At 35.9% G+C, this 14,112-nt stretch overlaps 1 protein-coding gene across 3 annotated transcripts in view; it reads right to left on the bottom strand.

The window, feature by feature from the left end:
• Positions 1–1,182: 1,182 nt before the first annotated feature.
• The window catches only part of AZIN1 (antizyme inhibitor 1), a 34,392-nt gene continuing 21,462 nt past the window's right edge, over positions 1,183–14,112 (bottom strand). Inside the window, exons 5-13 of one of the 3 annotated variants that reach the window (XM_014550197.1) lie at positions 13,363–13,536; positions 12,406–12,578; positions 10,075–10,209; positions 9,061–9,142; positions 8,658–8,732; positions 7,783–7,945; positions 4,408–4,523; positions 3,745–3,959; positions 1,183–3,482 (exon numbers count right to left, since the gene is read on the bottom strand). In XM_014550197.1, the coding sequence (XP_014405683.1) occupies positions 3,374–3,482; positions 3,745–3,959; positions 4,408–4,523; positions 7,783–7,945; positions 8,658–8,732; positions 9,061–9,142; positions 10,075–10,209; positions 12,406–12,578; positions 13,363–13,536 (1,242 nt within the window). In that variant the 3' untranslated portion in view covers positions 1,183–3,373. The remainder of the gene's footprint in view (positions 3,483–3,744; positions 3,960–4,407; positions 4,524–7,782; positions 7,946–8,657; positions 8,733–9,060; positions 9,143–10,074; positions 10,210–12,405; positions 12,579–13,362; positions 13,537–14,112) is intronic. The other 2 variants (NM_001301794.1, NM_001291714.1) reach the window with 2 other exon arrangements.

The following is a 14,112-nucleotide window of genomic DNA, read 5'->3' on the forward strand; positions in this document are numbered from 1 at the left end:
TATACTCCTTTCTGGGTGAAAATATGTACTATGATTAAGACACATGTAACATCCACAAAATTCCTCCGTACATTTAAGAGTAGGAACCGCTACTTTTCAGGTTAGGTTTAACTTGCCCAAATAATCATACATGACCAGAATTTATTCAAACTCAGAGCCCTTTCCTATTTCTGTCCTTCCCCTGTCCCTAATTAGCAAAGCTGGGAAAATGTTCAGCCCAAATGATCCATGACCCAAATCTGATTTGCCCCAGCAGAGAAAAAGCTCCAGAAATTGTAGGTGTAACATACTTTTGCTAGAAAATACAGCCACCTTACAGCTGGTAGCTTATTGCTTTAAAAATAGGTAGAGACCAGCCCCCAGCAAATGGCCAGTAAAGACCAGAACTGGTTTTCCTCTTACTCCTCGGCCATGACGAAGGCCTGCGCCTGCAAATACCTAAACCAGTGATGGCGAACCTTTTGAGCTCAGCGTGTCAGCATTTTGAAAAACCCTAACTTAACTCTGGTGCCGTGTCACATATAGAAATTTTTTGATATTTGCAACCATAGTAAAACAAAGACTTATATTTTTGATATATTATATATTTAAATGCCATTTAACAAAGAAAAATCAACCAAAAAAATGAGTGTCATAGGTTCGACATGACTGACCTAAACCATACTTCTACTTTGCCTTCAGGGTAGACAAGAATTACCGTAACTTGAATATGGACTTATTTTCTGATTTCATACTTTGAAGCCATTAAGCAAGCATTCTTTGTTGGTCAAGTTGCTAACTAGAGTGAGGAAATTTTAACTCCCCTATTCAAGGACCAAAAGACTGCACAGTGTGACTTTTTCAACCCAATATTTGCACTGAATGGTATATCATCTGTGCTGTTTACTTGGAATAACTAGATCAATTTATAAATTATTTCACCTTGTCTAAGTTTAAAATTGTTAGGAGGCTAGTCAATTAATGTGCCTAGAAAATGTGGCTCTAAGTGTATGTATATATATATATATAGGATTTTATCAAAATCTTCATTGTTCCTTCTGTAATGCCCAGCATCATTTGACCAAATTCAGTTTGTTGCTCTGTAATAAAATAAGATTCTGAAATAATGCTCAGCAAGCTAATATCCAAAGCTGATAAGGAATTTTAACTTTCTTTCACAATAGAAGCCATCAAAATAAAACATAAGGAGGAATAAAAAACATTTTATCTGTGTATTCAGAATCACACACAAGTTACCTTTACAGTTCAATTTACTATGTAGAAATCATTTGGGTTTTATAGTCAGTTAAATTCTGAACCGAGATTACAATATTGTAAATTAAAAAAAAGGTTGTTACATTAATTTAGTACTTTTTTAGCATACAAATTGAAATACATAAGTTCAAACTTCAGATTTATGGCAAACAGTCTTAAAATACAATACAGACATTTCTTAAAGTTACCGTATCATTCACATGTGATTTTGCAACTCTGAGCTGTTATACATAGAACAGCTCAATTGACACGCCATGAAGCTCAAGGTTGTAGAGTCAAGCCAAAGACTCAAAATTGTAACATCTTTTAAAAGATCTGGCATTTCTGGACCAAAGCACAATATGCAAAAAAGGTTGGGAACAATTCCTCCTCCTTATTTAGGTTAAAAAAAGTTGCATGGTAGCTTGGAATTTTGCATAAAACCCCGTATTATACCTTGGTAAAGTCCAAGGTATAAGATGACAATGGATTGGGGTCCTAAATTTTTTCATTAGTAGAACCCATAAAATTCAAATGGGCATTAATCAAATCAAAAAATATTAAGCACCTACTGGTTTAAGTGAAATTTATTGAGATTCATGATCAATTTCTTTCCACCTTGAAATCAAGGTGTAAAAACCAGCTATTAAGTGCATTCCAAACTTCCCCTATGTAACACAGGTAGAATTTTCTGTCTGTTGGCACCAAAGTGAAGTCACATTTCCTCTTGGGAGACAGAAATTCTACATCTGAACATAGAGTAAGTTAGGAAAATATGACCCCTGTTGTTTATTTTATTACTATTATGATTCTGAGATCTAGGATTACTAATATACTAGCAGTGAACAATGCAAATTCCTGGCAACAACTGTCAGATAAGTGACCCTAACTCCCTTCCCCCCAATCACCATAAAATTTTAGTATGAAAAGAATTAAAAGCAATAACTAAGCTGAACAAATGGGGAAATAAGAAACTAATCGATTGGCTAAATAAAACAAACCCCTAAAGTTTGAAATCACTGCAAACTGAGAAATTGGAAATAGGTGTGATTCCCCCTCAGCCCCTCACAACTCTGAAATTAAATAATATTCCATGCAAGAGTATCAGGTTTCTGGATATAGATGTAGCCCTTCTTAAAGTTTTAGTGTGCTGCAGAGTTTTCTCCAATTTTAATTTTCCTCCCCCCCGGTTATTCAGAGTATTTAATAGAATTGTCCATCTCAGCCAAAAGATTTGTGATTCAAAGATTTACTAAGTTACTCTATGCATTCTATCTATACAGAAACACCTATTATTACAATTGGTTTATGCAGGATTAACATTTTTGGTGTTAAAATTGTTAAACATCATGCTTACTGCATATCAACTCTCCATGATGCATCTGAACTTCACAATGAAACATTTTATTTAAATTACTAGTTAAATAACTGAAATGTACTGAGTCAAACTAAATTTAAGTGGGCTATAAAAGAAAATAACCTTCAAAACAGTCCATATACACATCTATTTCAAAACTACCTTTGCTAGCTAGCCCCTTTCCCAAAGTTTTAGCCTGAAAAAACAGTAAAATCTACACAAAATTTTATTGCAATCATACAAGGGTTACATTAGGTCAAATACAACAAATACTATGATGCAATTTTACATTTATTAAACTACAGTTCAAAGCACAAATTTACACTTTCTAAATACACTAAACGTATCTAATGAAGTCACACTGGTCTTCCACTGACATCTGATATATCTGGGTGAAAGACATTAACTTTACAAGACTTTAAACACGAATCCTTAGTATAAAAACTGTGTACTTGTATGTAAACGATTTAATGGGGAACCCAATTAATGGGCTTCCATCTCCACTAAGTCATCCATTTTGTTGCATATTTTATTTTAAACGCTTAAGGGGCAGAACAAACTGTTAAGTTTAAATCTGGATACATCATCTAAATTTCCCAATTAACCCCCAATGAATTATAGATGAAAGCTGTTTTTGTCTGGTCCCAAATAGTTATTACTAGTAGTTTGTTTCCAAGAGAATTAACAGAGTAAGATTGATTGAATTTTTCCCACACTGGAATGTAGACCAGACAAGCTTAACCTGCAACTTCAGATCTAAAGAAGCGTTCGTTAATGCCTGTTTTAAGCTTCAGTGGAAAAACTGTCTTCTTGGCTCAGCTGGATGCAAGAAGGCACAAAGAAGAAGTTCTTCATCGTGTCTGAAGTAATTCCAGCATCTTGCATCTCATACCTACATAAGAGATAATTCAGAATTTATGCACAAAGATCACCGAACTACTTAACAGACAATAAAATATCTTTCAATAACCCTTAAAAGATGAATGTTTTGCTATTACTTATAAGTTATGCACTCATCACAAAATTGATGTTCCTATCTTTCTCTCCCTCTCCCTTCTTCTCTGAAATCAATAAAAATATGTATTTTTAAAAAAAATTAGCAAACATTCTGTCACCTCAAATATCAAATCTGCTTTAAAATAAAAACACCTTACCAATCACTGAATGACATCATGTAATAAATAGCTGGCCTCTGACGATCATTAAAAGCAGATGGTTCATGCAAAGAATCTGCTCCCATGTTATCAAAGATAAGCCAATCTCCCACATTCAGCTCAGGAAGAAGACACTTTTCCACAATGTGATCAAGCTCATCACAGGATGGACCCCAAAGGCTGCTTGTAAACAGAGGCTCATCGTCCTTGTATTTCTGTAGGAAAGAAAAAGTATTTAAAGTGTAAGTAAGTTTTCACTCACACAGGTTACTGAATTTGGGGGTAGATAAGAGCATTTTTTACTATCTCAGATCCAATGTGCCATGAAAGGCAGGTCTAGAGCCAGGGTCAGTGGTAGTCCTTCATAACTCCATCTAAAGTAGTGGTTCTCAACCTTCCTAATGCCACGACCCTTTAATACAGTTCCTCATGTTGTGGTGACCCCCAACCATAAAATTATTTTCTTTGCTACTTCATAACTGTAATTTTGCTAGTTATGAATCGTAATGGCAACAGACTAAAGAAGAATGCAGACCCTCAAAAAAGGGCACTAGTACCTAACCTAAAGTATTTCTTCAAAAACTAGGATACAGCTTTAAAATATCAGCTCAATTTACAAACTGCCAAGTGAGCAGATTTAACATTATTTGTAATAGAACTTGCCTTGTGAACCTCTGGAATGGTATTCAAGTCCTCAGACAGTTTACTTGCAAAAGAACCATAAACACCATCATTCATATAATACACAAAGGCTGGTTCATCACTTCCGGTTTTTTCTACTGAAATAAAGAGGAAAAAATGAAGGTGAATTTACAGTAAAAAGCCTAATAGTTATCATGAAATGCATATCAAATACATTAAAAATTTATAGAACTGACTCCTAGTTTTCACATTAAAAATTTATAGAATGGATTCCTAGTTTTCACATCCTCCTATATAATAAAAGGCTAATATGTAAATTGACCGAATGGCAGAACAACCAGTCCTATGACGTGCACTGACCACCAGGGGGCAGATGCTCCACACAGGAGCTACCTCCTGGTGGTCAGTGTGCTCCCACAGGGGGAGTGCCACTCAGCCAGAAGCCAGGCTCACAGCTGGCGAGCACAGCAGTGGTGGTGGGAGCGGGCCTAAGCCGAGGGGTCAGGGACTGCAGGAGAGCGCAGGTCAGGCTGAGGAACTCCCCCTCTCCCCTGCACGAATGTCGTGCACCGGGCCTCAAAATATTTAACTTAAAACACCCCTACAGCCTAGCCGGTGTGGCTAAGTGGTTGGGCATAAACCTGGAGGTCCCGGTTGGATTACAGGTCAGAGCACACGCCAGGGTTGTAGGCTAGAACCCCAACAGGGGGCGTGCAGGAGGCAGCTGATCAATGATGTTTCTCTCTCATCAATATTTCTGTCTATCCCTCTTCCTTTCCTCTCTCTCTAAAAGTCAATGTTAAAAAAAAAAACAACAACCCACAGATATATACTGACATAACCTTAAACAAAACTGTTAGCCTAAAAAAAAAAAACGCATTACACTAAGGAAAATAACCAATGAACATATGAAAAAGTGCTCTACATCATTCATTACCAGGTAAATACAAATTAAAACTACAATGAGCTATCACCACCACACACTTAATGAATGGATACGATAGGCAATGCAATGCAATGCAATGTAATGCAATGCAGTAAAAAAAAAAAATTGCCCTAGCCAGTTTGGCTCAGTGAATAGAGCATCGGCCTGCGGACTGTGCCCATGCCCGGTTGCGGGCTCCATTCCTGGTGGGGGCGGGGGGCGTGATTCTCTCTCATCACTGATGTTTCTATCTCTCTCCCTCTCCCTTCCTCTCTGAAATCAATAAAAAAATATATTTTAAAAAATCAATAAAGGTGGGGAAACAAGCAGAACCTGCATATAATTTACACTGCCTGAAGGAGGGTAAAATAGTACCACCACATTGATATCTTTGAAAACATCTATTCTATGACCGAATAACTCTATTCTTAATCATTTACCCAAGTATTAAGATTTGTACAAGAATGTTGTTTTATTCATAATAGCCCAAAACTGAAACTAAATATTCATTAGCAAGAGAATGTATAAACTGTATCCACAGATTAGCAATAAACATGAAACAAAATGGTTCAATCAGATATATTATACTGAGCTTTCTTAAACAAAAGAATATATTCTATTATCAGTGGTTGCCAACCAGTAGTCTGCGGACCACTGGTGTGGTCTGTGCGGTCCAAAAGGTTGGCGACCACTGTGCTATATGATTCCATTTATATGAAGTAATAAAGGCAGTTCAAATTAATCTATGGCAGAAAAATAATCAGAATAGTGTTTGTCTGGCGAGGGAACATAACTGAGAAAAAATAATTCTAAGATATGAAAATTATATTTTGAAAGGGATATCACTATATGTCTTCATTAACTCATCAAATAGCATACTTAAGATTGTGCTCACTGTATGTCAAAAAAAAAACACCCCAAACCTAAACAGATACTGAGTCTAGTTCAATTTGTCAAACTCGCGGCCCACAACGAATATTTTTGCGGCTCAGCCAATATAACGGTATGTAAGAAACGTTTTAATAAAAATTTCATAACCTAATTTTTACAATATCCTGTTATGCATAATTATTAATAAAGAACTACATTCGCTAGTGACTGATGACTATAATCGTGTTGCATTCATTTCCCTTATGTGCCTTACGCGCAGGCACACCATTTCTCTCCACTAATACTAGCAGCTAATATTTTAGCAGCTGATTGCCACATCGTCATTAGTCTTGTACTGACTTCTTTGCTGTGTGCAACAGAAAATATTTCGCTTTTGGAGAACAAGAAAAATAGGTTTACTTGAGTTACGCCTATGAATTTGTGCAGTTATTCAGTGTCTGGTAAGTTAATGTTTAAGAAAAAATATTCATTCTTATTAAAATGTTCTATAATTTTATGTTAACAATGACATTGATTTCAGCCCTTTGTATTCAGCATGTCTCAATTGAAATAAACCTACATTTCTATGAAAATGGAAGCTTTTTTTTTTTTTGCGGCCCACATAAACTTAAACCTTGTTGAATTGGTTCGTGCTAGCCTTTGAGTTTGACATGCTTGGTCTAGTTAATGGCTTGCTGTTGTGCAGTGGTATGGATTGGCTATTCTGGAAAACTCCTTCTGTGTGTTCTAGGCTTAAGCAAGTGTGAGAGAGAAATAACGGGAGCGAGGCTTCTCATTGGGAAGGGAGTTACAACAGGGAGAGGGAGAAACCAAATGTGCCCTGTGGTGTATCACACAGCTCTTGATATACAAATATGTTTATTAAGAACTCAAAGGTAAAAAAAAAGACTACCCCACTCTTGCTTATTTACAGGAAAAAAACTACGGGAAGAAGTAAAGTCTCCCTAATGTAGAACAGTACCTTCCTACCCATTTTTTTAAAAGTGATACTTTTAGCCCTAGCCAATTTGGCTCAGTGGATAGGGTGTCAGCCTGTGGACTGAAGGGTCCCAGGTTCGATTCTGGTCGAGGGCACATGCCTGGGTTGCAGGCTTGATCCCCAGTGGGGGGCATGCAGGAGGCAGCCGATCAATGATTCTCTCTCATCATTGATGTTTCTCTTTCCCTCTCCCTTCCTCTCTGAAATCAATAAAAGTATTTTTTTTAAATAGTGAATTTTGAAAATAAATAAATGATACTTTTAGACTGTCGAGATTAAAAGGACTCTGTTGGCCTTTGTTATGTAAGCAAGTACGAGGCAGATTCTCCCAGTGACTCATGTTAACAAGGGATGAGAATCACCTGGGGGAAGTGTATCTAAAACATGCCTAGCTCAACATCAGCACATGAGAGTTGCATTCAGGACGTCTGATGGACATTTTGAAAAGTTCCCTAACTGCCTATAGCTGGCTGAAGATCACCCACCTATATAATCCATAAAATGTCATACAATATAATTACACTATAGTATCTGATAAATTCATCTTCAAAATAACTGGAATTATCTACTAACAGAAGAAACTATAAACTCTGTAACTTACCTCCAGAGGAAAATTTATCACTTTCAACAACTTTCTTTGCAATGATATTAACTGCAAGTGTAAATGCAGAAGACACGTAATAGCTTCCAGGTTCTGAAATGATCTTAATGCCAGATCCTTCAGGAAAGTAGACATCCAACAAAGGGCTGATAACATGATTCACCTATGGATTTTAAATCCCACATTATGGTTTCAATATTGGATTAGACAATTCAAATTAAGCCACGTCCCTGTCTAGCAACAAGGGAGCAAAATTTCAAATCGATTTTTAGGTATTATAGAATGTGGAGGAGGGCAGAGCAGGAAATTAAGGAGTGACGCACACATGGATAAAATAGCTTAAGTTATCCACGTTGTGAATTTGTACCATCAAGTAGTCTGTAAGAGCACAACAGAATAGAAACTTTTCTGTGATACAGTTATTATGATACAGAGGTTAAAAAATTTTATTTTTATTAAACTTATCAAAGTTAGCTAGGTCTTCTCATTGCCTGCTCATTTTCTTAGAATCAAATTTTCAACAGATATTACAGGTTTGCCGTAACCAGTTTGGCTCAGTGGATAGAGCATCAGCCTTCGGACTGAGGGGTCCCGGGTTCGATTCCGGTCAAGGGCATGTGCCTTGGTTGCGGGCACATCCCCAGTGGGGGGTGTGTAGGAGGCAGCTGATCAATGTTTCTCTCTCTCATCGATGTTTCTAACTCTCTATCCCTCTCCCTTCCTCTCTGTGGAAAATCCATAAAATATATTTTTTTAAAAAGATATTACAGGCTTTTAGTTCCTGCCACTGTAAAAACCCTAGGCTACTTACTCATCTACCACCTAAGTAGCAAAGAATGAGAGATTATTCCAGTATGTCCACCCACTGAGTTTACCTCTTCCAATTGAAATTCAGTTCCTGTGAAGCCTCCTCCAATGTCTAAGATGTTCATTGTGAAGCCAAATTCTCCCTAGAGATGAAAAATAGGGACATTTTGAAAACTCCCTCCCAGGTTGATAAATATCTGTTCTGACATTTAATACAGCAAGTTTTTTGGTTCCTAACAGAAGCAAATTAAATGTTATATATGTTAGCTTCCTGATGTTGTCTGTACTGTCTTGCAGACAAGTAAATCACTAATTCTTTCACCCACTTTAAAAATGAACTGTATGGAACTCTGCTTATAATGTAAAAAAATAAGTACGGTGTGTGTCATAAGTATAATGAGAGTGCTTCAGAGATAAAAGTGTTTTTCTAACAACCTGATAAAAATATCAAAATTTAAGGAAAAAACTTACAGCCATGTCAAACACACATCGAGCATCAGATAGAGCATGTACGTATACTTGAGATTCTTTGCAAGCACTTGAAACATGAAATCTGAAAGAAATAAAGTAATAAATTTAAAGCAGCAGCAAATTTTAGAGGTCCTTCCTGTAATTCCTTTCAATTCTCATTCACCATATTGACACAATTAAGTATTTACCTTAACTTTACCAAATAGTTAAAGTATTAAAAGCCCTAACCTCTAATTATCAAGTTACAATACTTAACAATGAGTTATCAGTCATGATTCATGGCTATCAGATTGGGGAAGGGAAGATTTCTGCAGATATGGTAGAGTAACAAGTTCCACCAATAAAACTGGGCCACAAAAACCATTAATATGAATGTGCAATTTTATCTGACAAAATATAAAAACATGTCTATTGTGAAATACAAATGAACGTTAACTCAGCTGAATATTACTGACATCTGAACTTGTCAATATTACGTAAGTGACAGATTTAGAAGAGAATACTTAAATGTAATTGAAGTATGATTTTGTACTCTGATTGTGGCAGTGATTACATAAATCTGTTAAAATTCATAGTTTACCCTCAAAAAGTTATTTCCCCTCTATGTTAACTTAAAAAATAAATTTGAGTTGAAATGTGAAAACTCTCAAATATGTCAACATTGTCACCTAAAGTAGTGATTAACACCAATGATTCTTTATTCATCTTTATGAACAATTTTTTAAAAAGCAAGATCTTGTACTATAATGGGACTAGCAATGGAATGGCAACTCAGAAAATTGGATGGGAGATAGAAGCACAAAATAGTATAAAGGATAAAGCATATTTAGTTTTTTCCTACACTAAGAAGGTAAAAAAAAATTATATGTGTGTGTTTGTGTGTGTGAAAACTGGAAGTTGAATCTATGAGTTCATAGATTCTATGAATCTATGAGTTCATACAAATGAAGTCTTAAAGCAATAATCTTAAGACAAAGATTATCACCATAAAATGATTTTAAAACAAATACTCACTTAACCCCAGTAATTTGGACATCAAGTTCCTTAGCACATTCCAAGATATGCCTACAGTTCTTCAGGGTAGCGCCAAACTTCATGTTACCCTCTTCATCTCCAGTATTATCTTCTGTTGCAATATGTAGTAAGACCCTAAGAGAAGGGGAAGATGATTGGGGCAGAGTTGGTTTACATCATCATCAGCACATGTGAAGCCTGAAGATTGTAGAAATTTTCATTATGTTGCCAGTGTTCCCAAATCCAGCGACGGATGAATCAAGTGAACCTAATGAAAAACAATCCTGTACAGAGAAAAAACTAGCAATTAGGGCCTAAAGCATGAAGCTTAAAAGGATGGAATTTGGAAATAGGAAGTTAAGATTCTGTTGTAGCAGCAAGGGTAGGTAAGGCTCTGTAATGAAAGACATTACTTTCAAATGAAGTCCATCAGTCCATAAATCCACCTGGAAAGACTAAATTGAATAGCAATGCCATCATTTTTTTCAGTAAAAATATTAGGGCTTCAAATGTTTCAAATTTCTAAATTATTCTAGCCACTAACTTTCCACCCACTTATTCTGAACATTCCTCCTATTAACCTCTTATATCTTACAAAAAATTTGGGAAGCTTTCAGTTATTTTATTTGTATAAAAGCTTTTTAGACTATTGACTTAAATTTACTCGATATTTCCTTTCAAACCATGACAATCTAGACAAAATGATGAGATCTTCAAATGATTACAAAACCACTAAAAACTGCAAATACACAAATACTGTTTTTCCCAGGAAGTTTTGGTGAATGACTGATGATGAGTGGGCAAGTCTGATAAAAACTAAATTATTCTATGGGTAGAATAAATTCTAGCAAAAATGTACCATTCAGTTTACAATTTAACACAGTAAATATTCCATCCAAATTAGGGCTTATCTTTAGAAGATCATGGAACAGAAACTTTTAGAGACAGTTCTCTAGAAAATTTCCTTTAAAAGCCCAAAGGTTTTTAGGGTAATCAATCCTATCAGGATATCTTTCTCAGGATAACATTAACATCACTTAAGAAAATTATAAATATACAAAAAAAAATATGGATGATACACATTTCCAGGAACATATAACTCATTCAAAGTAAGCAAACATGCCCAGCTCACATGGCTCTGGTTGAGCACTGACCTCTGAACCAGGAGGCCATGGTTCAATTTATGGTCAGGGCACATGCCTGGGTTGTGCGGCGTGCAGAAGGCAGCCAACAAGATATTCTCTCGCATCACTGATATTTCTATCTCTCTCTCCCTCTCCCTTCCTCTCTGAAAGCAAAGCAAGCAAGTAATTTTGTGCTAATACAATATACTTTTAGTATATATTGAATCCCTCTTGAAATTATTTTTGCCTTAAAACTTTTTGTTTTAAAAAATATATATTTCTTTATTGATTTCAGAGAGGAATGGAGAGGGAGGGAGAGAGAGAAACATCAATGATGAGAATCATTGATTGGCTGCCTCCTGCAAGCCCCCCACTGGGGATCGAGCCTGCAACCACGGCATGTGCCCTTGGCCGGAATCGAACCTGGGATCCTTCAGTCCACAGGCTGACGCTCTATCCACTGAGCCAAACCAGCTAGGGCAAAACGTTTTGCTTTTAAAAAGTAAATTTTTTAATTTATAAAAGAATCTTGGAATGCAAAGTAAAAAGAACATTATATATATATACATCACTTCCTGTTCAAATAGAAGTGTCGACTTTAAAGAAATCCCTCAAATCACTAAGGAGAATCATTCAAGAGCTACAGCCAAGAGCAGAATATATCCTTAACTAAACAGGGAAAAAAGCTGACCAAAATGCATCTTGTTCCTAACATGACATATGTTAGGGTTAAAATGGTTATAAAAATATAGCTGTGGCCCTAATTTTTATCCCACCAACCACATCTTCCTTAAGTTGAAGATTATAAATTCACGCCCTAAACTGTCCTTATCTTATCCTAACTCCACCTGAAGGGTCAGAAATAGCCAATAAAACACTAGCAATGGAATGGCAACTCAGAAAATTGGATGGGAGATAGAAGCACAAAATAGTATAAAGGATAAAGCATATTTAGTTTTTTCCTACACTAAGAAGGTAAAAAAAAATTATATGTATATATATTTAATATACAAAACTGGAAGTTGAATCTATGAGTTCATAGATTCTATATTTTCTATATTTCATAAATTTCTATATAGAAATTTTAAATAAAGTAATTACAATACACCCCACTGCTCTACATAACTGCCTCCTTTTCCCAGGATAAGACAAACCCAAACCCTAAGCAATGAAGATAATCTACCCAGGTACTAAGTTTTACACTTACTTGGCATTTGGATGATTACGTGCAATTTTCTTCAATTCGACTTCACTGTCACATGTCATGATGTTCACTCCAACTTTTGCTGCATACTTTATCTGAGACACTTGCTTGCAAGGACTTATGTAAATGATGTTTTCTGGAGACACACCCAATTCTTGCACTAAAGCCATTTCAGTCTGTAAAAATACATGTTAAATAGTGTCATCTAAAAGGCAAATTTCCCATTACTTTTCACTCAATTACTACCTTATATTTTTATTTAGTTTTTGTTAAATTCAAGTTACATGAGGTTAAATTAGTATTACATAATGCCATAGTATATATTCTGGTAATGCTTACTATACTACCCTGTGTTAAAACCTTTTACAAGGTATAATTACCACCAGAGAAATTTCATTTAGAATATTACTTGTCATAAGAAGTTACTTGGTCTAGCTAAGTCTAGCCTAAGAATGAGGAATAGCCCTAGCTGGTTTGGCTCAGTGGATACAGAGCATAGGCCCGTGGACTAAAGGAACCTGGGTTCAATTCCGGTCAAGGGCATATGACCGAGTTACGGGCTAGATCCCAGTAGGGGGTGTGCAGGAGGCAGCCAATCAATGATTATCTCTCATCAGTGACGTTTCTATCTCTCTCTACCTCTCTGAAATCAATAAAAATATATTAGAGAGAGAGAGAGAGAGAGAGAGAGAGAATATGAATGAGGGAGGAAAAGTGTCAAAGATAAAGAAAACTTTTAAAAGTCTCATCTCATTGAAACTTTCCTTTCAGTGATAGCACACTTAAAGAGTTGATCAATTACACTATTAGGCTTCAAATTTAAGTAAGAGTTTTTAAAAAACCTATCCAAAAGTCAAATTTCCTTGAAGTTTTTCTCCAATTGTTGTGGGTAACCAAAAGTTAGAAAATTAATTTTTAAGTGTTGTAGTTTAATGGCAAAATAATGAAAAAAGTACTTACTTTACTGGAACAAGCAAATCCAGTTCCAAGAGCCGCCAAAATCTCAAGTACAGCTGGAGTAGAGTTGCACTTTACCGTGTAGAATGGCTTGATCTGAGCCACTACGTTCTGCCACTGACTGTGTTTCTTCACAATCTTTCCAAGATCTCCCACGAAAAATGCATTCTTCCCTGTCTATTATGTTCATGAAAAAAAGAGAAACAGTCACAACTACTGAAAATAGAGTACCACTGAGTAGGAAAGAACTCCCTTTTTCCTCCACAAATGAGCCAAAACATGTATTATTTATACACTACATTTAAGGCTTGTGAAGAATTAAGCTAGACTAAACAAAGGAGAATCTAAACACATTCTTTTTTTTAAATCTGACTTTTTGCTTTGCTATATTGTGGCATATAAAATATTCTGTACTTTGATTTAAAAATGTTATAATGACTTTCTATTTCAGAATTGCCTCAATTTTACTTTTCAGGAGTAGAGGGGATGGAGATTACCTATTTCCTTCCATACTACTGTTTAAAAAGCAAAATTAAATTCCAGAAGTATACTAAATATCAAATAAACCAGAGTAAAAATATCCTTCCTTCAAAAGAAAAGTGATGCCCTGACCGGTTTGGCTCAGTGGATGGAGCATCAGCCTGTGGACTGAAAGGTCCCAGGTTCGATTCCGGCCAAGGGCATGTACCTTGGTTACGGGCACATCCCCAGTGGGAGGTGTGCAAGAGGCAGCTGATTGATGTTTCTCTCCCA

The sequence above is a fragment of the Myotis brandtii genome, unplaced genomic scaffold, assembly GCF_000412655.1.
Source record: "Myotis brandtii unplaced genomic scaffold, ASM41265v1 scaffold59, whole genome shotgun sequence".
In the NCBI taxonomy this organism is placed as follows: domain Eukaryota; kingdom Metazoa; phylum Chordata; class Mammalia; order Chiroptera; family Vespertilionidae; genus Myotis; species Myotis brandtii.